Below are 26458 nucleotides of genomic sequence, written 5' to 3'. Positions count from 1 at the left end.
CAACGAAATCGCGTTGTTGAACAAAATGGCTGTCTTCCTTTTATATTGTAGTTTCAGGAAACCCCAATAAGGAAGGGTTTCAAAGGGAAAGATCAAGATTTGGAATAAAAGGCTCAGCAGAGAAAGAAGCAAAAGGCGAACGATCTCTCTTAGCCTTCTTCTTCTGACGACTTTTGTGTTTCTCCCATTGACAGAGAGCCCAATCCCTGCAAAAATCACAAATAGAAGAAAAGGAGCATTGCTTATCATGACATCACAAGCAAAAACAATGGGGGCCTATCTTCACTCGGCTCTTGAAGGTGCCACAAGGACAACCGTGAAGACTGCAGCAAGTTCTCATATTAACTTGAGATACCCTCATAATCACAAATGCACAGTAAACGAAAAAGCACAAAGCAAAGCGTAAACAGCAGTCAAAGACAAAACGTCCGACTGGAACAACAAGCAGAATCCAACGATTTGCTTGATTCACGTCATAACCAAGCCCATTTAAATGACAAGGGTTTGTATTTTGTATATGAACAAAAAGTATTCCAGACATTTTATTTCAGCTGTTACCAGATTGTGGAATAATCTTCCTAAAAGGGCACTTGAATCTGAAACTTCCTTAGTTCAATCTTTTAGTAAATTCTTTTCTGTTAAACAGGATGACAAGTCTCATTTTCAAGAGTACAGTATATATGACTGATCTATGTAAACGCTGTTACTGATCTTTATATATTTCAAATTTTGTATTCATTACTTATAGCCTATATAGTTTATTTGCTATTCCCTTTCCTCTAAGGGTCACTATCCCTGTTGGAGCTCTACAGCTTGCAGCATATTACTTTCCAACTTTGGCTGTAACTTGGCTAATAATAAAAAATTCAAGACTTGCAGGAAAAAAAAAATTAGACAAAATATAGTTACACAATTTATTGTTCTGCAAAAATGCTAAATACTTATATAAAAAAACAAGTGATTATGGGAATATTACAACAGCTGAGAACAAGGTGGTTTTTTTATAATTTTTATTTTTTAAATTTTCTATTCTGCACCATCATCACTAGTTACTCTGCGCATGATAGTCTTCTCACATTTCTTCATCTTCATCGGATGAATCTTCTTCCAAAGCTGCCTTAGCATACTGTTCGGCTTCTTTGTACAAATCCTTGGGTACCAACTGATGAAGCCCCTTGGATTCTTCGCAGACCCAGGACAGTTCCATTTCAAAGTGACGATCTTTCACTTCATCGTGGACTAAGTATATGCTGAAGAAAGGTAGGAAATAAAAAAATCCTGGGTTCAATTCTCGAATCTTCCACTGAACCGACCAGCGTATTGGATGGCAGTTCAGTCATAAACTTAAATTAAGTGCACAGTAATGCATTTTGATTAATTTTTTTCAGATATCAAAAACATAATTATGCATTCTTCCCCAAAGCCAAAAGTAAAGATTGGCATTCATGTAAATAAATCCACAACAAGAACAAGTTTTGTGTCACCTATAAAAAGGCTGAGTTATTCTCATTAACATAATAATATTTGAGGAAATAGAAAAAGTAACTACTGTACATGGATACTTACATCTTTGCTGCTTCTTTTACCAGCTCCCGACAAGTGAGATCTTTCAGCTTTAACTTTTCTATTTCAGTTTTTGCATTCTGTTTAGCTTTACCAACAGCACATCCACAGTATCCCTATAAAAAAAAGAAGATAGAAATTAATTCGTAAATGGAGGATTTAAAAGACATTGATACTTTCAATAATTTACATAACTGTAGTGTTTATACTTTAGTGAAAATAAGCCAATGAAACAGACCTATCTTGGATAGTAATCTAGAGCCTCATATTAAAAAACAGCTTAGCTACGACTGGTTAAGATACACTGGGACGCTTCTTCACAATCCCCAATTGTATAAGACTGAATAAAACGGTTACTCAAAGAAGAAAAATTTCAAAATCCTTGTAGACATCTTGGGATGGGACCAAGGCTCTTCCTTCAGTTAACATTAATCAATATTTATAAATACTCTGCCTTTTCAAGTGTTTCATTACAAAAGTATCTTCAATAAAATTTCACATTTAGCTCTCAAGGAGCTAATGACTTCTTTTTCCTGGATTCAGCAAGGAAGTTAATCTCTTATTCCAACAGTTAGGAAACTAGAAAAGAAAACAATGTGCAAAGGCTATCTGTAAAAGATTAGATAATACCAGTTTCTCATGAAGAATCAACAGAGGCTTCATCACAATATAAGCAATGACAATGTACTTTTGTTCTTATGTTGATTATACTTTCCCCATCAGCAAATAATCCTTACAAGCATTAAGCAAGGTTTACACAATCGAACAGTTCGTTGAACCCGGTTCACGAACCTGCTTGTCAAGCGGTTTGTGGACAATGAAGCCTCGCCTACAAAATTCAGGCAAGAACAGACTTTCTTTGAACCATTCGACGATCGTGTATGACAACCGAATACCCCGTTCACATGTTCGAACACTACTTCAAATACTTGTCTGTCGAACATGTAAACCCGCCCTTAGACATTAGGTTTCTCTGATTTTACTTAATCTATTTCTCAATTCCTCTACTGTTGGAGCCTTACAAAAAGTATGTAGGACAAAAAGATAGATTTTTGTAAGATTTCTAAGAGGAGGTCAATTATTTTCAAGACCAAGTATGGAATACCATTGTGCCTTGTATGGCACACTTTATACAGTAACAAAGCTTCTTTGTATCACTTAAGGCTCTATACTTTACATCATTCCCCTGAAGCCTTCCCTGATCTGGCTGTATGGCTTTTTCAACTGTCTTCCCTACCTTTTTGCCTCTCACTAAAGAACAATCCCTATGAGCAAACGTTCCAAAAGCAAAAATGTGACTCAACAGATCTTGTTGAACTATCTTAAAATAATAAAAATATTAAATATAAAATAACTATAATGATAATGATCACAATAATAACAGTAATAATAATTCAAGTCCAGTACAATTCTAGCAAAATAGAATACCATGACACTTTATTAGATATAGAGAATAATTTAAGAATTATCCAAAGAGATTAAAATACTTACGTTGCACATTCCTGCAGGATCTATCATATACAGCTGGGGGCCATCTTTGTCGTAAGCACTTAAGATGATTGAGCAGCCATAAGGTCGTACAGCGGAGTACAATGTGTACGCGTGAAGATAATGACTAACCCGTTCTGCTAAGTACTGTAATAAGGAATTGGAAAATTATTTTTCGATGAATAGATGAATAGGGAAGTGCTAAGCAATTACTTATAAGGTCCTCAGGTGCAGTTTTGGTATGTGATCTCAAAGTCGTGCTTTTGATTTAGTATGCGATCTCACCTGATAGTAACGATCTAACTTCATTTCACGGCAAAGCAAGAACAATTAGATTACCTAAAAAAATATACACCGGGAATAATTATCTAGGAAATAATAATCAATAATTGATGTTATCATACGCAGCCCAACATTACTGCTTGATGTTTTTATTCTTTCCCGAGCGCATGGCGAAGCAAGAACAGTTAATTTTCTATCAGTCCTAAATTTTTTTTTACCTACTAAAAATATTGAGATCGCATACCAAAGCAACAGAATAATTTCTGAGATCACGCCATAAATGAGATCGCATATCAAAACAGCACCGATCCTCTACTTACAAGCATTCGGAGATACAAAAATAAATCCAACTTAAAGCATAAATCTCGGGTATTGTAGCTAAAGTTTGTATACTGTAACAAGATAAGGAAATACTGCAATAAAACAATATTATATCATTTACTACAGTAATCAAAATAACATTTCCAATAATCTGATATTCATTTCATATGAAATGGGACTAATTGTTGACTTTTGTAACTGGAAAGCATAGGCATGGGAGTTGGGTTAGACCTATCTTAGGCCAATATTTAACAAATTTTGACTAACAAACAGCTTCTTCAAACCTATAAGTTTATAAGTTGAGTATCTTCTGTAGTTTACAAAATAATTTCTCTAATAAAAATCATTATTTAAATATTTACCAGAGATTCGTTCACACTAGCGATTTGACAAAAACTATAAAATAAATAATTTTCCCCCTTTATGGGTACAATACTTGACTCCCCAAGCAGGAAATACCAGTTCCTTCTATTGACTTGGAGATATCCAGCACAATTCTGCTATTGCATCAATTTCTTAGTATTATACTTGCAGTTGACATTACCTGTTACCATTAAAATAATCAAGAATTGAAAAAACCACCTGCCATAAGTATGACCCAACGATACTCTCTGTTTCCAATACTTCCAGAATTCTAAAATTACTGCCAGATATTTGCTCAGACAGCATCTATAACATTTACAAGGCTTCCAGAAGTCTAGAATTACTGCCAGATGTTGTAAGGTCTGTTGCAAGCACTAGCATTAGTTATGGGGATATACTAACGCATCTATACCATGTCTCAGATTTAATTAAGTACAGTATGTGACATGATCAATCGAAACTCATTAATCTTTATTTGCTAGTAACCTTCAGGCAAAAATTTGATTGCTAATAAGTTGACATACTTTTGAGCTAAAGTCTGGTAAGAAAACTACTGGATTGCTTGGTAATCAATGAATGATAAGAAAATTATTTCCTATTTCACTACTCTAATTTCTCTTGTTCTTGTTTTGTAAAAGGTTTTATAATTTATATAGGACATATTTATTTCAAAGTTGTTACTGTTCTTAAAATATTCTATCCTTGTTTCCTTTCCTTAATGGGATATTTTCCCTGTTTGTATCCACGTAGGAATAAAGCACTCATTGGATGATAAAATTCTATTTCATACAATACCAAATTAACCTTCAGTAATTATTTCAGTATACTTTAAGAATTATTGCTTACCTTACAGGGAATGGGCACACCATATTCAGCTCTGAAGTTAGAGGATTCAATTTTTGCCACCTCAACTATTGCTCTAGCATCAGCTAGAAGCCCAGAGCATGCCTGAAAAATAAATTGGAAATAAACACTTTCAACCAGATAGAACTCACTGCAAATATCACATAATCCTAAGGTTTCATGAAGGAATTCAGCTAAATCAGTAAATGTAGTGATCATCATTTTGTGTCCCATAAACATTGTGACAAAGAACCGAGACCCACAAGAACCATTATGATAGATTAACTATAATGATGGTATATTACACAATAATATGTTATTTTGATAATAAAATAAATTTTTGAATATACTTACCCGGTGATTATAATAGCTGCAACTCTGTTGCTCGACAGAAAACTCTAAGGTAAAACTCGCCAGCGATCGCTACACAGGTTGCGGGTGTGCCCAACAGCGCCATCTGTCGTCCAGATACCCAGTACTCAATGTAAACAAAGACTCAATTCTCCTCGTTCCACTGCGTCTCTATTGGGGAGGAAGGGAGGGTCCTTTAATTTATAATCACCGGGTAAGTATATTCAAAAATTTATTTTATTATCAAAATAACATTTTTCAATATTTAACTTAGCCGGTGATTATAATAGCTGATTCACACCCAGGGGGGTGGGTAGAGACCAGCAATATATGTTTACATTATTATGAGCTAAGAGTTTTTATTTCATTTTAGAAGTTATCAAAATAACAAAAACAAAATAAATAGGTACCTGGTAAGGAAGTCGACTTGAACAATTACTCTGCCTTTTTAACTACGTCTTCCTTACGGAGCCTCGCGATCCTCTTAGGATGCTGAGCGACCCCTAGGATCTGAAGTATCAAGGGTTGCAACCCATACAACAGGACCTCATCAAAACCCCTAATCTAGGCGCTCTCAAGAAATGACTTTGACCACCCGCCAAATCAACCAGGATGCGAAAGGCTTCTTAGCCTTCCGGACAACCCAAAAAACAACAATAAAAACATTTCAAGAGAAAGATTAAAAGGTTATGGAATTAGGGAATTGTAGTGGTTGAGCCCTCACCCACTACTGCACTCGCTGCTACGAATGGTCCCAGTGTGTAGCAGTCCTCGTAAAGAGACTGGACATCCTTAAGATAAAAAGACGCGAACACTGACTTGCTTCTCCAATAGGTTGCGTCCATTATACTTCGCAGAGATCTATTTTGTTTAAAGGCCACGGAAGTTGCGACAGCTCTAACTTCATGTGTCCTTACCTTCAGCAAAGCTTGGTCTTCCTCACTCAGATGGGAATGAGCCTCTCGTATTAACAGTCTGATAAAATAGGATAAAGCATTCTTTGACATAGGCAAAGATGGTTTCTTAACTGAACACCATAAAGCTTCAGACAGGCCTCGTAAAGGTTTAGTTCGTTTTAAATAGAATTTAAGAGCTCTCACAGGGCATAAGACTCTTTCTAGTTCATTGCCAACCATCTTCGATAAGCTTGGAATATCGAACGATTTCGGCCAAGGTCGAGAAGGCAGCTCGTTTTTGGCTAGAAAACCAAGTTGTAGTGAACATGTAGCCTTTTCTGATGAAAATCCGATGTTCTTGCTGAAGGCATGAATCTCACTGACTCTTTTAGCTGTGGCTAAGCATACCAGGAAAAGTGTCTTTAAGGTGAGATCTTTCAGGGAGGCTGATTGTAGCGGCTCGAACCTGTCTGACATGAGGAATCTTAGTACCACGTCTAAATTCCAACCAGGTGTAACCAAACGACGCTCCTTCGTGGTCTCAAAAGACTTAAGGAGGTCCTGTAGATCTTTACTGTTGGAAAGTTCTAAGCCTCTGTGACGGAAGACTGATGCCAACATGCTTCTGTAACCCTTGATAGTGGGAGCTGAAAGTGAACGTTCTTTCCTCAGGTACAAGAGGAAGTCAGCTATTTGAGTTACAGAGGTACTGGTCGAGGATACAGATACTGACTTGCACCAGTTTCGAAAGACTTCCCACTTCGATTGGTAGACTCTAAGGGTGGATGTTCTCCTTGCTCTAGCAATCGCCCTGGCTGCCTCCTTCGAAAAGCCTCTAGCTCTCGAGAGTCTTTCGATAGTCTGAAGGCAGTCAGACGAAGAGCGTGGAGGCTTTGGTGTACCTTCTTTACGTGTGGCTGACGTAGAAGGTCCACCCTTAGAGGAAGAGTTCTGGGAACGTCTACTAGCCATCGAAGTACCTTGGTGAACCATTCTCTCGCGGGCCAGAGGGGAGCAACTAGCGTCAACCTTGTCCCTTCGTGAGAGGCGAACTTCTGCAGTACCTTGTTGACAATCTTGAACGGTGGGAATGCATATAGATCTAGATGTGACCAATCTAGGAGAAAGGCATCTATATGAACTGCTGCTGGGTCCGGGATTGGTGAGCAATATATTGGGAGCCTCTTGGTCATCGAGGTTGCAAAGAGATCTATGGTTGGCTGGCCCCAAGTGGCCCAAAGTCTCTTGCATACATCCTTGTGGAGGGTCCATTCTGTTGGAATTACTTGTCCCTTCCGACTGAGACAATCTGCCATGACATTCAAGTTGCCTTGGATGAACCTCGTTACTAGCGATATGTTTAGACCTTTTGACCAGGTGAGCAGGTCCCTTGCGATCTCGTACAACGTCAGTGAGTGGGTCCCTCCTTGCTTGGAGATGTACGCCAAAGCCGTGGTGTTGTCCGAGTTCACCTCCACCACTTTGCCTTGAAGGAGAGACCTGAAGCTTTTCAAGGCCAGATGTACAGCCAGTAGCTCCTTGCAGTTGATATGCATTGTCCTTTGACTCGAGTTCCATATTCCCGAGCATTCCCGACCGTCTAATGTCGCGCCCCAGCCTACGTCCGATGCGTCCGAGAAGAGAACGTGGTTGGGAGTCTGAACAGCCAGGGGCAGACCCTCTCTGAGGCTGATACTGTCCTTCCACCACGTCAGGCAAGACTTCATCTTCTCGGAAATGGGGATCGAGACCGCTTCTAGCGTCTTGTCCTTTTTCCAGTGAAATGCTAGGTGAAATTGAAGAGGACGGAGGTGTAGTCTTCCTAAGGACACAAGCTGTTCCAGGGATGATAGCATCCCTATCAGACTCATCCACTTCCTGACTGAACATCGTTCCTTCTTCAGCATGTTCTGGATGCATAACTGGGCTTGGCTTGTTCTGGGGGCCGACGGAAAAGCCCGAAAAGCTAGACTGTGAATCTCCATCCCTAAATACACAATAGTTTGGGATGGGACCACTTGTGACTTTTCCATATTGACAAGGAGACCCAATTCCTTGGTCAGATCTAGAGTCCACTTTAGATCCTTCAGACAGCGACGACTGGAAGAAGCTCTGAGAAGCCAGTCGTCCAAATAGAGGGAGGCTCGGATGTCCGCTAAATGAAGGAATTTGGCTACATTCCTCATCAGCCTCGTAAACACAAGAGGAGCTGTGCTTAGGCCAAAGCACAGGGCTTGAAACTGGTAGACAACCTTTTCGAAAACGAATCTCAGAAAAGGTTGGGAGTCCGGGTGGATGGGGACGTGGAAGTAGGCGTCCCTTAGGTCTAAAGAGACCATCCAGTCTTCCCTTCTGACCGCTGCTTGAACCGACTTTGTGGTCTCCATGGAGAACGTCTGCTTTGTGACAAAGACATTCAGCGCACTGACGTCTAGCACCGGCCTCCACCCTCCTGTCTTCTTTGACACCAAGAAGAGGCGGTTGTAGAATCCCGGGGTTTGATGGTCCAAGACTTTGACTACCGCTCCCTTCTCTAGTACGAGAGACACTTCCTGTTTCAATGCTCGTCTCTTGTCTTCCTCTCTGTACCTGGGAGAGAGATCGATGGGAGACGTTACTAGAGGGGGTTTTCGTACAAACGGGATCTTGTACCCCTCTCTGAGCAACTTCACAGATTGTGCATCTGCGCCTCTCTTTTCCCAGGTCTGCCAGAAGTTCTTGAGTCTGGCTCCCACTGCTGTCTGAAGAAGCTGGCAGTCAGACTCTGCCCTTAAAGGACTTGGTTCCTTTCTTCTTTCCTCGTTTCCCTTCGGCACGAGCACCTCCTCTGCTGGAGGCTCTGCCACGAAAGGGCGGAATAAAACGGGACGCTGGAGTGTCCATCCTTGGTCTAGCTGACAAGGTAGGCAAAGGGGTGGCTTTGCGAGCTGAGGACGCAACAAGATCGTGAGTATCCTTCTGTATCAAAGAAGCGGCAATTTCCTTAATCAGGTCTTCTGGAAAAAGGCACTTGGAAAGCGGAGCAAACAGAAGTTCGGATCTCTGACATGGTGTAACTCCAGCTGAAAGGAATGAGCATAGGTTTTCACGCTTCTTAAGGACTCCGGACACAAATGATGCAGCAAGCTCATTAGACCCATCATGTACGGCCTTGTCCATGCAGGACATGATGAGCAAGGAAGTCTCCTTCTCTGTAGGAGAGATCTTTCTGCTTAGAGCTCCTAGACACCAGTCTAAGAAGTTAAAAACTTCGAAGGCTCTAAAGATACCTTTCAGCAGGTGGTCCAGGTCCGAAGATGACCAACATATCTTTGAGCGTCTCATGGCAAGGCGGCGGGGAGAGTCTACTAGGCTTGAGAAGTCGCCCTGGGCAGAGGCAGGAACTCCCAAGCCGAGAACTTCTCCCGTGGCATACCAGACGCTCGATCTAGAAGAGAGTCTAGCAGGGGGAAACGTAAAAGCTGTCTTCCCTAAACTCTTCTTGGACTGCAACCATTCTCCTATCACACGCAAAGCTCTCTTGGACGAGCGTGCGAGGACGAGTCTAGTAAAGGCAGGAGTGGATGACGGCATGCCTAACACAAACTCTGACGGAGGAGAACGCGGAGCCACAGAAACAAACTGGTCCGGAAACATCTCTTTGAACAGGGCCAAAACTTTCCTAAAGTCCAAAGAGGGTTGCGTAGACTTAGGCTCGTCCAGTTCTGAATGCGGATCATCTACGTGTGCAGCAACATCATCATCAGAAAGTCCCTCATCCGATAACTGATGAGGGAACGGCAGCGGAGTGGGTAACGGCTGGTAAGCTGAGTCCGGTCGCACGGGTGCATGCGTGACTGGGCCGGACGCAACGTCATGGAACTGTTGCCCAGTCTGTGAGCTGGCAACAACCATAGCAGCGCGGGGACGCACAGCGTCTACTCCAGACTGTCTGGACTGATGTGGGTGAGCAGTGGCAACCACACTGGGTTGTGGAGGTTGACGCACCGCGTCAAAACAAAACAACTCTGACGGTTGTTGAACCTCACGAACGTCAACGGAGACCTCCGTGCGTCGCTGAACGTCAACATGCGGCTGGCAGATCACACTGGAACGCATGGGTGGCGGAACTCTCTCAACTGGTGTGCGCGAGAAGGTTACCTCAGCGTCCACCGGACGCACAACCGATCATGTGGGCGGTTGTAGGCAAGGAGCTGCACTAGCTGGTGCGGCAGCAACCTTCTCCGCACGAAAGTCCTGCATAAGAGACGTTAGCTGAGACTGCATGTCTTGCAGTAGAGACCACTTAGGGTCTACAGGAGCAGGTGCGGCGACAGACGGTGTAACTGTCTGAAGCGGTACCGCTTTGCCTCTCTTAGGAGGAGAGCAGTCATCGGATGACTGCAACGAGTCCGAACTGACCCAGTGGCTACAACTGGGCCGTTGGACTTGTGCGGAAGGGACCGACTTGCGCTTTAACGGTCGTGAGACCTTGGTCCAGGGTTTCTTGCGAGAAACACCTTCCGAAGACGAGGTATATCTGGGCTCTCTCGTCTTAGTTAGGCAGGGGCGATCTTGGGTAGATACGCCCGATACCACGGAGGGAACGTCTGTTCGCTGATTAAAGCCTCTCGAACCCATTTGTCGTACGACATTGCTTCTCCCCTGGACTTGGGAGCTTGCAAGAGGTCCCGGACTAGGAGGACGACAGGCACGAACAGACGAACCCTCAAGCGCAACACTATCCACAACACTATCACTCACTTTAACAATTCCCACTGCACTTTTGCACTTCAGCTCCTTCACATCCGCCATAAGTTGATTACGGTCACTAGCAAGGGACTCAACTCTCTCACCCAGAGCTTGGATGGCACGCATCATATCAGCCATCGAAGGTTCCTGAGTGCCAGGAGGGGGATTAGGAGCAACCACTACAGGGGAAGGAATAGGTTGTGGGGCATGAGGAGAGGAAATGTCAATAGAACGAGAGGAACTTCTCCTAACTCTATCTCTCTCTAGCCTACGTGTATACTTTTGGAATTCGATAAAATCGAATTCCGAAAGCCCAACGCACTCCTCACACCGATCTTCCAATTGACAGGTTTTATCCCGACAATTGGAACAAACAGTGTGAGGGTCGATAGAAGCCTTCGGAAGACGCCTTGAACAGTCCCTAGCATTGCACTTCCTAAATTTTGGGACTTGTGAAGGGTCAGCCATTTTGAATTGGTCTAAGGGGAATTCAAAAAACTATCAAAAAGTCATCAACAAAGAATCCGTTATCAAAAAGAGTTCAAGGATTTGTGAAGAGAAACCTTGCACAGCAAAAGCTCAAAACTAGAATAATGTACTTCACCAATTAGTTGTGAAAAAACTCCAGTTTAGCAACAGCGAGTAAGTACGTCTTGTCGTTAGCACGACAGAGAGAAAATTGAGTCTTTGTTTACATTGAGTACTGGGTATCTGGACGACAGATGGCGCTGTTGGGCACACCAGCAACCTGTGTAGCGATCGCTGGCGAGTTTTACCTTGAGTTTTCTGTCGAGCAACAGAGTTGCAGCTATTATAATCACCGGCTAAGTTAAATATTGAAAAATCCATAATGCATTTTACTAATACATTCAATGAAAAACATACGATGAAGCTGCATCAAACACTTTAATAAAATGTTAGTCTGGTAAGTAATGTTGGATATAATAGATTGGATGCTAAGAACTGATCAGATTCAGAAAATTGGGCTATTTATCCCTGTTGGAGCCCTTGGGCTTATAGCATCTTGCTTTTCAAACTAGGGTTGTAGCTTAGCTAGTATCAATAATAATAATAATAAAACTTGACCAAACCTTCAGTGTACAAAATTTTATCACTAAATTTCTGTTCGTTACACAAATGAAAAATTATATCATAAATTTGTGTCCTGTTTGGTAAAAACTCTTATTGTACCTATAACAATAATTTAGTAAACCCATTCCAATCCATCCTTGAAGCTGTTAATTTTTCACTTAGCATGAATGTTATAATTCTTTAATGGCCAATAAAGAATTATAACAGTTTAATCGACCAAACAACAGGGTTAATTTTTTAAGGACAAGATCCAATTTTACCATTAACATTTCTGAAAATAAACAAACTTAAATACAAAAGATGGTTGATAGCGCCCTATACAGTAATCTCACATATACAGTAGTAAAATATAAGGAAGAACTTAGCATATCCAGTGGCGAAAAACAGCACATGTGAAAGGGCAAGGTTGTCAAGTCTAGGATGAACTCTGCATGAAAATACTGTTCTGTGAATCTCAGAGCAGGCATGAAGATTAATAAAATCTTCCAAAAAAAGGTCAATCTATATGAATGTACTTACAATGCCGGCATGAGTGTCTACGGTGAGTATACGTTTATTTGCATCTGGTTCAAACAATTTTGAGGTTATTATTTTCTCAACAGCCAAAACCACCCCATCTTTACATCTCAAACCAACCGCTGTCCTGTAAAGAGATAAAATATTAAAAGAAATGAAGGTGCAATAATCCTCTCATCCATGAACATTTACAAATATCAAATTTGGATACTTAAAAAATTTAAATAATCTATTTTTCCTAAATAAACAGACCTGAATCTATTAAATTTCTTATTCCTGATCTAAATATTAATCTCTGGCGCCATCATTCACTCAGTTCTTTACGCATATTACATAAGAACTTTCATAACTCTGACCATCCATTGCATACACCAAGAGATGTTCTTCTCCAAAAATGTTGAAGATTGAAGAACTCTTGGCTTGGACAACACCAATGGTAAATCCATGAAGTATTTCAAGACATCCAATTCACACTATCTGCTAATTGTTTCTCTCTTCAATGAAATGTCTGAGAATCCCTCCCCGAGAAACTGATCATTCTACCGATCAAAAGAAATCTGGCTGTAAGCCAGGCGTAATCAAGAGGTTCAGATTTCTTGGAGTACTTATTGGAACAGAAAAAGGTGTGGGTATTCTCTATCTGATGCCATTTTGAGGCACCGAGAGTCCCACTACGGTGGAGTGATTCGATTTTTGTCGGTTCCTCTAAGAGGCAGCCAGCCTGATAATAATCTGAATACGACATGGCCGCTCCAGAGATGTTGGACGCCACCCTTGAACATTACCTCTAACTCCGGTCTAGGTGAACAGAACACTAAAAACTTTTTTAGTCAGGGGGGACGCAAGCTAGAGGAATATACCTGATTCTCAGAAATCATGATCCTGATTGTTCTTTAGGGATACCAAGATGACCCTGAGAAAACTCACTACAGTATATCCTTTTGAGAGTTGGCCGCCCCACACATTTCTTCTGCTTGGAACATAATTGGTGAAAATGTTATTTTCATTAGTAAAATAAATTTTTGAATATACTTACCCGATAATCATGTAGCTGTCAACTCCGTTGCCCGACAGAATTCTACGGAAGGGATACGCCAGCGATCGCTATACAAGAGGGGGGTGTACTCACAAGCGCCACCTGTGGCCAGGTACTGCAGTACTTCTTGTTGACACCACCTCAATTTTTCCTCGGTCCACTGGTTCTATGGGGAGGAAGGGTGGGTCAATTAAATCATGATTATCGGGTAAGTATATTCAAAAATTTATTTTACTAATGAATATAACATTTTTCAATATTAATCTTACCCGATAATCATGTAGCTGATTCACACCCAGGGAGGTGGGTGAAAACCAGTGTACATGTATATCAAGAAGCTAAGTATCCCGTATTTCATATTATCAGTTATTCAAAATAACAATGAAATTATAAGTACCTGGTAAGGAAGTCGACTTGAGCCATTACTCTGCCTTAAATAAGTTCGTCTTCCTTACTGAGCGCAGCGTTCCTCTTAGGAGGCTGAACAACTCTAAGGTGCTGAAGTATCAAGGGCTGCAACCCATACTAAAGGACCTCATCACAACCTTTAACCTCGGCGCTTCTCAAGAAAGAATTGACCACCCGCCAAATCAACAAGGATGTGGAAGGCTTCTTAGCCGACCGTACAACCCATAAAAAGTATTCAAGAGAAAGGTTAAAAGGTTATGGGATTATGGGAATGTAGTGGCTGAGCCCCCACCTACTACTGCATTCGTTGCTACGAATGGTCCCAGGGTGTAGCAGTTCTCGTAAAGAGACTGGACATCTTTGAGATAGAATGATGCGAACACTGACTTGCTTCTCCAATAGGTTGCATCCATAACACTCTGCAGAGAACGGTTCTGTTTGAAGGCCACTGAAGTAGCCACAGCTCTCACTTCATGTGTCCTTACCTTCAGCAAAGCAAGGTCTTCTTCCTTCAGATGAGAATGTGCTTCCCTAATCAGAAGCCTGAATAGTAAGAAACTGAGTTCTTAGACCTTGGAAAAGAAGGCTTCTTGATAGCACACCATAAGGCTTCTGATTGTCCTCGTAAAGGTTAAGACCTTTTTAGATAGTACCTAAGAGCTCTAACTGGGCAAAGTACTCTCTCCAGTTCATTCCCCACCAAGTTGGACAGGCTTGGGATCTCGAACGACTTAGGCCAAGGACGTGAAGGAAGCTCGTTTAGCAAAAACCGAGCTGCAAGGAACATGTAGCCGTTTCAGATGTGAAAACAATGATCCTGCTGAAGGCGTGGATCTCACTTACTCTTTTAGCTGTTGTCAAGCACACGAGGAAAAGAGTTTTTAATGTGAGGTCCTAAAAAGAGGCTGATTGGAGAGGTTCAAATCTTGATGACATAAGGAACCTTAGGACCACGTCTAGATTCCAGCCTGGAGTGGACAACCGACGTTCCTTTGAGGTCTCAAAAGACCTAGGGAGGTCCTGTAGATCTTTGTTGGTGGAAAGATCCAAGCCTCTGTGGCGGAAAACCGCTGCCAACATACTTCTGTAACCCTTGATCGTAGGAGCTGAAAGGGATCTTACTTTCCTTAGATGTAACAGGAAGTCAGCAATCTGGGTTACAGTGGTACTGGTTGAGGAAACTGCATTGGTCTTGTACCAGCTACGGAAGACTTCCCCTTGAGACTGATAGATTCTGAGAGTGGATGTTCTCCTTGCTCTGGCAATCGCTCTGGCTGCCTCCTTCGAAAAGCCCCTAGCTCTTGAGAGTCTTTCGAAAGTCTGAAGGCAGTCAGACGAAGAGCGTGGAGGTTTGGGTGTACCTTCTTTACGTGAGGTTGACGTAGAAGGTTCACTCCTAGAGGAAGAGTCCTGGGAATGTCGACCAGCCATTGCAGTACCTCTATGAACCATTCTCTCGCGGGCCAGAGCGGAGCCAACCAACGTCAGCCGTGTCCCTTTGCGAGAGGAGAACTTCTGAAGTACCCTGTTGACAATCTTGAACGGCGGGAATGCATACAGGTCGAGATGGGACCAATCCAGCAGAAAAGCATCCACGTGAACTGCTGCTGGGTCTGGAATCGGAGAACAATACAACAGGAGTCTCTAGGTTATCGAGGTAGCGAACAGATCTATGGTTGGCTGACCCCACAGGGCCCAAAGTCTGCTGCAAACATTCTTGTGAAGGGTCCACTCTGTGGGGATGACCTGACCCTTCCGGCTGAGGCGATCTGCCATGACATTCATACCGCCCTGAATGAACCTCGTTACCAGCGTGAGCTTTCGATCTTTTGACCAGATGAGGAGGTCCCTTGCGATCTAGAACAACTTCCACGAAAGAGTCCCTCCCTGCTTGGAGATGTAAGCCAGGGCTGTGGTGTTGTCAGAGTCCACCTCCACCACCTTGTTAAGCTGGAGGGACTTGAAGTTTATCAAGGCCAGAAGAACCGCCAACAACTCCTTGCAATTGATGTGAAGTGTCCTTTGCTCCTGATTCCATGTTCCCGAGCATTCCTGTCCGTCCAAAGTCGCACCCCAGCCCGTGTCTGATGCGTCCGAGAGGAGACGGCGGTCGGGTTTCTGAACAGCCAAAGGTAGACTTCCTTGAGAAGAAAGCTGTTCTTACACCACGCGAGAGAAGACCTCCTCTCTTCGGAAACAGGAACTGAGACCGTCTCTAGCGTCATGTCCTTTATCCAGTGAGCAGCTAGATGATACTGAAGGGGGCGGAGGTGGAGTCTCCCTAACACGATGAACAGGGCCAGCGATGAAAGTGTCCCTGTTAGACTCATCCACTACCTGACTGAGCATCGGTTCCTTCTCAGCATGCTCTGGATGCATTCTAGGGCTTGGAAGATCCTTGGGGCCGACGGAAAAGCCCGAAAAGCTCGACTCTGAAGATCCATACCCAGGTAGACAATGGTCTGGGATGGGACGAGCTGGGACTCCTCAAAATTGACCAGGAGGCCCAGTTCCTTGGTCAGATCCATAGTCCATCTGAGAATCTCCAGACAGCGACGACTTGTGGGAGCTCTTAAAAGCCAGTCGTCTGACGGAGCCGGACACAAGATCATGGTACTGCTGCACAGTCTGTGAACTGTCAACCATGGGGAAGCGAGGAAGTACAGTGACAACCCGAAGCTGTCTAGACTGTCTGGGTCGTACAGACAACTCCTTATCGGGTTGCTGAGGTTGCCGCACTGCGTCACAACAAGTCACTTCTGCTGGTTGTTGAACGTCTTCCCAGTGACACACTGACTCCGTAAACAAAAAAATCCTCTAACAAGGACTAAGCTTGGACTGCATGTCTTGCAACACAGCTCAAGGTCTATGGGAGCAGGTGTGGTAACAGACGGGGTTAGCGACTGAAGTGGAACCATTACCTTCCCTGGAAGCATGTTATGCTTAAATAAAAGTCCATAGGAGGCTACGCAGCTAAAGGCTCCTCTCCAAATGACAGAGTCCTCAAGGGAATATCAGAAGGAGGGAGAAAAGCACTTTCTCATCTACAGGGACCATATCCGAGAAAAGCTAAGTTCTCTCAGTGAGGGTTTCACTGGTGCAAAAGCAGCAGACTAGAAGGCAACGTTATGAAACTGCTTGACAGTCTAGTGAGTTGGCAACAACCAAAGATGTGTGACTGAGAAGCATGCGGTAAGGTATGCAGAGCATGCTGTATGTAGAGCATGCTGTAAGGTAAGCAGAGCATGTTGCATGGCGTGTAACATTTCTCAGAAATTCCATGACCAGTGCTAGATTGAGTAATATCGCATTACTGTCCATTGAAAGTGCACGTGCCGAGGGAATTGATTTAGACTGTTTTGTTGATGAATTTGATAGCCGGCATGATAATCGTAGAATTAAGCTGCACTAAATATACGTACTATAATCTACTTCACCTCAGGAAAGGGAAACTCGCCCTGTTGGCAACACTGCATTACTTCATGCATGCTTGCATGGGGTTTTAATATCAACATAATATTTACATTACATTCATAACTCATGATTCATTTTTGTTTTGAAGATATTTTTGCCATATTTTGCGATTTTGTTAAAAATATATTGCAAGGAATACATATATATTTTTTTTTTTTTTTTTTTTTTTTTAAGTAATACGAATAACCTCCATTATCATAATGTTTGTGTAGGCATACATGTATATGTTTTACAAATGCAAGTTATGAAAGTAATGAGGTGTTATTATTGTCATTTGTTATTTCAAAGTTGAATGGGAAGAGGCTCAAGTTGAGGAGAAAGTGGCAGATACATGCGTTGAGGTGGCTGACTCATAGCATGAGGTTCCTGCCTCAAGAGTTGCGCTTGCCTCAAGGGTTGAGGTGGCTGCGCAGAGAGAGGCTCTTGACTCACGAGTTGAGGTTCTTAAGGTGCTAGCCTCAAGAGTTGAGGCTCTCGCCTTGAGGAAAGTTGAGGTAGCAGCTGCGAGAGCTGAGGTGGCTGCCTCAAGGATGGTAGAGGTTGTCGTACCTCAAGAGGTTGTTGCCTCGAAGATGGTCTAACTGCAAGAAACTCTTGCCTCAAAGGAAGAGGAGGATGTAAGGCATAAGACTCCTGTTCCCATTGTTGAGGTTGCCTTAAGGAAGGTGGAGGTTGCTGCACAACGCTGGTAACTGGCAACTCCCAACGCGGTAGCTCACGCATGGAGGTAGCTTGAGGAACCTCAACTTCGTACGTCTGGCAGACTGGACTGCAGTGAGGAGGAGCGCTCGCAGGAGGAGGTGTATTAACCTTCTCTGCCTGAAACTCCTGCATCAACACCGCAAGCTGAGACTGCATTGTCTGCAGTATAGACCACTAGAGTTTAAGAAAGACAACAATAAACGGAGCTACTGTCCGTTGAGACTGAGGGTCTAAAACAGCTGGTGCGGCAACAGACGGAGCTACTGCCTGTTGCGATACCACCTTGCCTCTCTGGGAGGTGTGTAGTTGTCGTACTGCAGCAAGTCCGAACTGACCCAGGGCTAATGGCTACACCTAGGAGTTGGACTTGTGCGGAAGGGACCGACTTGCACTTAAAAGCTGCAAGATTTGGTCCATGGTTTCTGCGAGAAACCTCTTCCGCAGACGAGGAATAAAAGGGCTCTCTCGTCTTTGTGTGGGTGGGGTGATCACGTCGGCAACGTGTGTAGATACACCCGAAACCACGGAGGGAAAACGTCTGTTCGTCGATCAAGGCCTGCTGAACCCATAAGTCCTTCGACATTACTTCTCCCCTGGGCTTGGGAGCTTGTAAGAGGTCCCAGACTAGGCGAACAACTGGCACGAACAGACGAACCCTCGACCGCAACACTGTAACACTTTGCGCTAATCACTTATCACTTTTGATTTTCTGTTTGCACTTATTTCACTGAACTCGAAACTTTAAGTGGTTTGTACCTGAAACACGCAATTCTATCCTTCCTTAAAAGTTAGTACTGTAATTGCGAAAACAGAATTACAATGTAACAGAAAAATCTAATGAAAGATAAATAATTCAGTGGCTGGAAAGAGACTAAACACTAGATCAAATAAACTACGTTTAAAATCTCTCACCGCATAAAGCTTGAGAACAAGAATAAAACTCTAGAAACGTTTACCTTCTTCCCCTAAAGAGACTAGGGAGAAGAGCAAAAACGATAACAACGTTACTCGCTTGAACGAAACGTTTATCCTCCTCTCTCTCCCTCCGTCTCTATCTCTCTCTCTCTCTCTCTCTTGACTTAGAACCTGAGAGAAGAGCCCAATCATATATATCGTTAAAACATATTATTGTTAAAGGAAAAAAACTGAAAGATTTCCCAAATAAAAAGTTCCTTTATTAGAATTAAAACCATTAAGCTAAGAAAGAATGAACAAAACGCTAGAAACGGTTACTCTTACTGCAACGTGACACCGTGAAAATTCTCTCTCTATCGTAACGATAGAGCGCAAGTTGAACGTTCTGAACGTCAACAACTGCAGAGACAAAACAAAACGTTAGTTCAACTTTGAAAACAGTACGAGACTATCAAAGAAATTCTTTCAAAAACATTAAAATAGCATAATATGTTAACAGGTAAAACCGAAATGACGGGCTCAATGTTAATTAACTTCGGTACCAAGAAAAGACCGCCTACTATTAGGAAAGGTCGAATATAAACAAATATAAAAATTAATTTTAATAAGTTTATAATAAAAGGAAGTTAATCGAAGAGGCCTATAAAAGGCGGAGAGATATAAAATAAATCTATAACTTTTGTTAAGCAAAATTAAGAAAGAGAGTCTATACTCTCTTAGACACCAACACTTCCGTCTAAGGGAAGGGTCGGCCATTTAAAAGTGAGAGAGAGTTCATACTCTCTTCGTCACCATAATTAATCAAATTAATTCCAAAAGCTAGCTAAGTTAATGATAAAACTTCCTGAATAGCGAAAGCTAAACTCTAGAGCAAATACATCACCAAATCGTGAGCAAAAAACTCCAGAATCAACAGCGTATCCATGTAGGTCTAGCCGGAGGCACGACAGAGGAAAAATTGAGGTGGTTTCAACAAGAAGTACTGCAGTACCTGGCCACAGGTGGCGCTTGTGAGTACACCCCCCTCTTGTATAGCGATCACTGGCGTATCCCTTCCGTAGAATTCTGTCGGGCAACGGAGTTGACAGCTACATGATTATCGGGTAAGATTAATATTGAAAAAGCAAATATTGCACACCATCAAATCCAAGAATTCACTGGTAGCTGTGCATTGTTGTATTGAACTCCTATGGTGTCACAAAATTGTCAACCCTCAGCCCATTATTAATGGGCAAGTGTTTGAGGAGATAGGAGCTGTTTTGTGCTCCACCTATCCAAGAGGCACTGGTGCTCCTAGTTTGATTATTGCCCTAATGCCTGAAGTGCAGGTGTGCTCCCCACTTTCCTGGCTCTATCTTTGAACCTATCCAAGAACAAAAAGCTCTGGAAGATGAGTATGTGGATCCGAGCTTCCAACAGATTAGCCTCGTTGAGACCTACTCTACTTTTCTTATGGGCTCTATTCTTAACGGGTCTGATTGTCCGGCGGAATCGCTGCATCGTAGTCAGATGTTGTTGGAAGTCTTGGACGACATCTGAAGGCTTTCGTTCAAAACAAGACGACCCTGAATGCCAAAAGGACTAGTAACCTTTGTCCGTATGAGGGCAAATAAAGGAGGGAAGAGGAGTGTCATCTCTCTTAAGCATGTTAGGAGATCCCGGATAGAAAAGCTTCCCCTCCCATGGACTGTCTATCTTAAACGTGAGAAAATTTATTCAGTCAAAAGACTGACCTCTCTTGATTTGCCCTGAGGTCAACTTTTTGACAAGGAGAGAGGTGGCTATAACAGTGGAGAAGGAGAAAGGCTTCTCCAGTTTCATCAATATTAGTCAACTGGCTGAGTGTTTAAACTAAAAATCTGCTGGCAAAGCTTGTGTTGATAACAGATTTATGGTTCAGACTGGGCCAAGACCCATGAGTCATAACCCCTTGTTTGTCTTGATGAATCGGAGTATTCTGAAGTGTGATGACTTATACCTGTAGCTCACCCACTAAAGGTACATCGTCCTCATGAACCCCTAAGGGATGGTTACCTGATGGTTTGGCTGGGATTTCTGGATTAGAATGAGCTCGTACAAGAAAACTTGTTCCTACATATTCAGTCTATAATTGGTTTCCAGCCTCCAGAGATCTTCTGTACCTAAAATATCTAAATAAGAAGTCTGGATTATAACTGATTGGAGATACATCCTCTCTATTGTCACCTGGACTTCTGTCTCAAGTTATTGACCTCTGACGAAAAGGGGACTCCGACAAAGTTGACTTAATGCAAGGAGGAAAATAAGCGTTGGAGAATGAAATGAGGAAACAGAGCATAGAATGCCTGCCGCTTCACCGTTCAGCTCCATTTTCTTGTTTTCTTACACCTGAATTATTTGCATCCTCTCTATGGAGGTGCCACAGGTGGAATGTAACCCCCATTTTTTTGGGATCGCTGGCCTCAAAAATTTAATCAAGTCCACCTACTTCAAGAAGTCCATTCCTACTCTCGGCACAATGGGATGATTGGTAACAATCATGCCTGTACCAACACCCAAAAGAGAGTGTAGATTTACAAAAAGTTTAACATTTTCCCACAATGAGCATCTTGCTTCGCACAACAGCCAAAATTCCCTTCCTGAAGAAAAAGAAAATGAAATGATCTCTTAAGGACACATCAGTACCTCCAAACTCGATGCAGCCACAAACTTTAGTGAAGAGGCTTTGCTAGTTAAGGGGAAGGGCTCCTTGCCATCGCTTCTACCTGTTGTTAACCTTTACCCCAAATGGACGTACTGGTACGTTTCACAAAACTCATCCCTTTACCCCCATGGACGTACCGGTACGTCCTTGCAAAAGACTGCTATTTACATTTTTTTGCATATTTTTGGTAACTTTATGAGAAACTTCAGGCATTTTCTAAAAGAATGAGAACAACCTGACCTCTCTATATCAGAAACTAAGGCTGTTAGAGCAATTAAAAAAAAATATATTGGAAAATGTGCTTGAAAAAAAAAAACGCCTGGGGGTTAAGGGTTGGAAAGTTCCAAATAGCTTGGGGGTAAAAGGGTTAACTACCTTGTTAACAGTTTTAATAGCTGTTCCCCACATAAAGGACAAGAGTAATTATTCACGTAGGAACAAATGTGACTGAATTTACAGTACAACATACTAAATAAAGTCTTAAAAAGGTTACTAGCATACTGCCCCATACCTAAAAGGCACTAACAACAAATCTATACAAACCAAAAGCTGTGAAAATTACATTACAGACCGACAAAGCTTAAGGATACACTCAATACAGTATCATATTACTCACCCACTATTCTCAACTGCTTTTTGGGCATATTCAACTTGAAATACTCGTCCATCTGGGGAAAACTGTGATGCTGAAAGATCGTACTGAAAAAAAAAAAGAAAGATGTTTCTGAAGATACAGTTATAAAACTTATAATAGAAAGATTTCCATTAGCATGTTACTCTTATTCTGTAACTCAAAATAAAATACAACATTAATAGATACGGTATTAAATTGCAAATACCACTAAAACAATTTCGGGTTAAAATTAGGGAGGGTTCAGGTAGGCAAAGTCCCTGGCTAGATGAAACTCGGAATCCTAGGATAGGTTAGGATAAACCTGTAAATACAAATGATCTCTTTGATATAGGGCAAGTCAGTCCTAAAACCACGTAGGACTCAAAAGTCTAAAGTTACGCTTGGCTACAGAGCGTTAGGTTAAGATGTATTATAGTAATGTATTGTAATTGATATAGGTATGTGATACTTACACACCGTAGTATCCTTAACCAGTAACAGGTAAAGTTCAGTAGTAAAAAAAATACTAAATACTAGGGTAATGAGATTTACCACAAGAAAGTTTTGATAGACTTACAGAATTAAAAAGATTAGAGTTAGGGGATGCAGATATTCATGTGTTTGTTGGAGTTTTTCTAACTTTCTGTTATGTAATCCTTACCTTAACATTTGGAACAGATGCTTGTGAGAAACTCATTTTCAAGATGATAAATACAAAATCAAACCTCCATTGATAAAAGGCATTTTTGCCATAAATAATATACATTATTCTCCAGTCTTGGGTAGTGCCATAGCCTTCCACTGTCTTGGATTAGGATTCTCTTGCTTGAGGGTACATTTGGCATGCTTTCTATCTTATTTCTCTCCCCCTTGTTAGTTTTGATGTTTTTATAGTTTACATATAAAAGATCTAATTTAATGTCATTACTGTTCTTGAAATGTTTTATTTTGATTGTTTATTACTTATCTTGTTTATTTATTTCCTTATTTCCTTTCCTCACTGGGCTATTTTTCCCTGTTGGAGCCCTCGGGCTTATAGCATCTTGTTTTTGAAACTAGGGTTATAGCTTGGCTTGTAAAAATAATAATAATTTAGACAGTAAACAGCAACATGGTCTTGAAGGCAAACAGACATTTTTACCTTGGCCATACTTCCCAAACTTATGGAAAGGAATATATATACCTACAAAATACTAAAGGGAAGGCGATTGGGGCATAATGTACAAGGTTAGGTTAGTGTTAATTTTTGTCTTCTCTGACTTAAGGCATTCTCAGTTTAGTCAAGAAGGTTCAAAGGCCACGCCATGGGGTATTTAAGACACGGCTTCTAGGTTAGGTTAGGTTACGTGGGGAAGCTTTGGTTAGCTAGTGTTTTTGTATTTTCTTTCCATTCTCTGGGTGGGCGACGGAACCCACGAAGCGAGGTGCTACCTTTGCAATTTTATCCGACCCAAATCCCCGATTCCCACCTAATCATTGCACACCAGTCTCAGCCTAAGGCAAAGGATACAACTGTCAGGTAGTGCGCAGGTGGTTGGATCACTGAATTTTTGTCAGCCAAAATACTAGCCCAGTTTACTACTGCACGTAGCACAACATGCACCACTTGCCAGAACAGGAGCAGTGAAATAATGTTTAAATGTATGCGAAGCAAGCCATGGCAGAGCAAAGACCAGTACAGGAATAATTAGAGTTACTCTGGGGTATTAACTACCATACTCGAACCAATTATTTTGAGAAATTAGCATTCAATAAAAAAATTGGGCTGGGAAGAAAACGGACACGACAGAGAATGGTGTTTGAGAGATAGGCCTATTTGCGGCAGTTAGTAAACGTTTCACCCTCTTATGTTTCCATGAAAAACCATTTGAGCCTTTGAATAACAAAAGAACAGGAACTCCCGTGTCAATAGAACACCACTTTAACTTATTAACCATGTTCTTACCTACCTACCTAAGGTTAGACTGACGCATTCTTAGCGATAGGGTTGAAAATAAGGAGGTGATGGGGCATGGCCGTTATCATACATACAAAGCAAAACAATCAATTGTTACTTATCTGGTTTTGTTTGTTTCCTCCGTGTGCATTAAAAATGGGCATCAACAAACCTAAGCTTTCCTCCCTAACCTAACCTACAAGCTGTTTCCTTACCTACTTACCTGACGGGGGTGAGCTAATGCCACCTGCGACCCCCTTTACACTGCCGTAATCAAACATGTGGGTGGCTGCTATCATGTATACACCCCATCATTTTTCTGTTACTTATCTTGTTGTTTTATTCGATTAATTTGTTATTCTCTTCTGTATTTCGTTAGTTTACATTTTATCCGACGCAAAACCCTGATACCCACCTGGGGTTCCCCCACTAATGTTAGGTTTTAGTAACCAGAAAACGATAATTTTAAGAAAGATAATATCAGAACACAATAAAACCACATGATCATCCAATTTTTAATGTACTAAAACACACAAAGTGAGAAATAAGAAACAAACTATTACAAGTTAGGAAAAAAAAAAACTATTGTAGGCATAGGCTCCTTCCAGCAATGTGCGGTAAACCCGTGATTACCTTTCGCTCTGAAACTACGCCGATAAAAGACTACTCATTTAAGCAATTAAATAAATATAGTCTAATCATACAAGAAAATCTTATTATATATACTTACACCTGTTCCAATTGAGCTCATGGCTTCAGCTGTTTTAATTCCACTTGAAGTCCAAACACCGCTTTTCTATCAACTCACGTCCACAACTATCGCAAAGCAAGTGGACAGTTTTAGCGTATAACTTCGCCGTCAGTCTTTATATACCTAATATAAGAAAATGATATAGATTTTTGTATACTGTGGAGCTATTGCAAACCCCTAATATAAAGCAAGACATCCACTGATTGAGATATGTTTTTGAATTTTTGTCAAAAGCTATTATTTAATAAAAAAAAAAGACAGCCCTTTACTGTCTTTTGTATAATCCAAATAAGACACACCATGCGCTGTTTATCTTTGCTAGCTTCACACATGCCAGAATCTGACTGTCAACAAATGATAAACCGTCGACTTTAGAGGGGGGTTACTAGGGTTTAATAATAATATGTGTAAGAAATATTCTTATTAATTGATAAATTACAATTAATCGAGGCTCGTATCTTATTTATAACCACTTTGGATCATGTGTAGACAACCATAACATCTAAAATCCATAATTGCAAGGGACTGATGAAGTATTGGATTATATTAGCAGTACTCCCATTCAAAAAAATAAGAAAAAAAGAATAAAAAGTCTCGTTTATTTTTTTTAACGATACACAGTACAATATGATATATTTTCCGTCAAGGTCAATTCTTTTACACACACACACACACACACACACACATATATATATATATATATATAATATATATATATATATATATAATATATATACTATATATATATATATATATACACTATATATATATATATATATATAGTATATATATTTATATATATATATATATATATATTTACTATATATATATATATATATATATTGAGTCCCTTGTAAGGCTGGGAGAAACTCTCTTCCTATTACAAGGTCATAGTATATCAAACTTCCGTCACCTTATCTTTTACATCACATATAACACACATTATTCTTATATCTTGACTCTCCCTCCTTTCCAGTAGTGATATTCCAGAAATCAAAATCACCATCCTCATCTTGGTTCTTTCCAGCAGTCCCTTCGCCTTACTCCTAAGTGGCCAACTTTCTGCTCCAAATGATAGGTCAGACCTGCTAAATGTCTTGTAAATCTTTATTTTGAGTCTTAATAAAAATTTTCTTGTTTAAAACAACTCTGGTTACTTCTCTCTATTTGTGCTATGCTCCTTTCACTCTCCCTCTCTCTGTTATCACAATATGCCTTCCTCTGTTGTTGTTGATCACAAGTAGTTAAACGCATTAAACAATAATCTGACTACTGTAATCACAATTTTACAATGCATAAACTAACATTTTTGTGCACAGTCATCCATTTGCAAATTACCTGTTTGCAGACCACAACCACTGAATTAGGACATCTAACCAAGATTGTAGTAGTTTTGAGTCTGAAGCCTTATTTTTGATATTCTATTGGCAAAACCAAATCAAATTCACAGTGAAAACAATCTATCAATGTTGAATAGAAACTTACAAATGTATT

The 26458-nt window shown here is 41.2% G+C and overlaps 1 protein-coding gene across 1 annotated transcript; it reads right to left on the bottom strand.

The window, feature by feature from the left end:
- Nucleotides 1-900: 900 nt before the first annotated feature.
- Prosalpha7 (proteasome alpha7 subunit) lies at nucleotides 901-25101 on the bottom strand. Its single transcript, XM_068346581.1, has 7 exons — nucleotides 24944-25101; nucleotides 22281-22363; nucleotides 12450-12573; nucleotides 4864-4965; nucleotides 3055-3198; nucleotides 1567-1679; nucleotides 901-1250 (listed from the first exon to the last, which is right to left on the bottom strand). Exons 1-7 carry the CDS (start codon nucleotides 24962-24964, stop codon nucleotides 1073-1075), a joined length of 765 nt encoding a protein of 254 aa, XP_068202682.1. The 5' UTR covers nucleotides 24965-25101; the 3' UTR covers nucleotides 901-1072.
- Nucleotides 25102-26458: the final 1357 nt, after the last annotated feature.

The sequence above is a fragment of the Palaemon carinicauda genome, chromosome 22 (assembly GCF_036898095.1).
Source record: "Palaemon carinicauda isolate YSFRI2023 chromosome 22, ASM3689809v2, whole genome shotgun sequence".
Classification (NCBI taxonomy): domain Eukaryota; kingdom Metazoa; phylum Arthropoda; class Malacostraca; order Decapoda; family Palaemonidae; genus Palaemon; species Palaemon carinicauda.
This window is presented reverse-complemented; position numbering and strand designations above follow the sequence as displayed.

Coding starts and splice junctions, on each gene's coding strand:
- Prosalpha7 (XM_068346581.1), bottom strand. CDS start 24,964: ATGAGCTCAATTGGAACAGGT. Junction 4,966..12,449: donor TAGACACTCATGCCGGCATT/GTAAGTACATTC, acceptor TTTATTTTTCAG/GCATGCTCTGGGCTTCTAGC. Junction 3,199..4,863: donor GTGTGCCCATTCCCTGTAAG/GTAAGCAATAAT, acceptor TCCTTATTACAG/TACTTAGCAGAACGGGTTAG.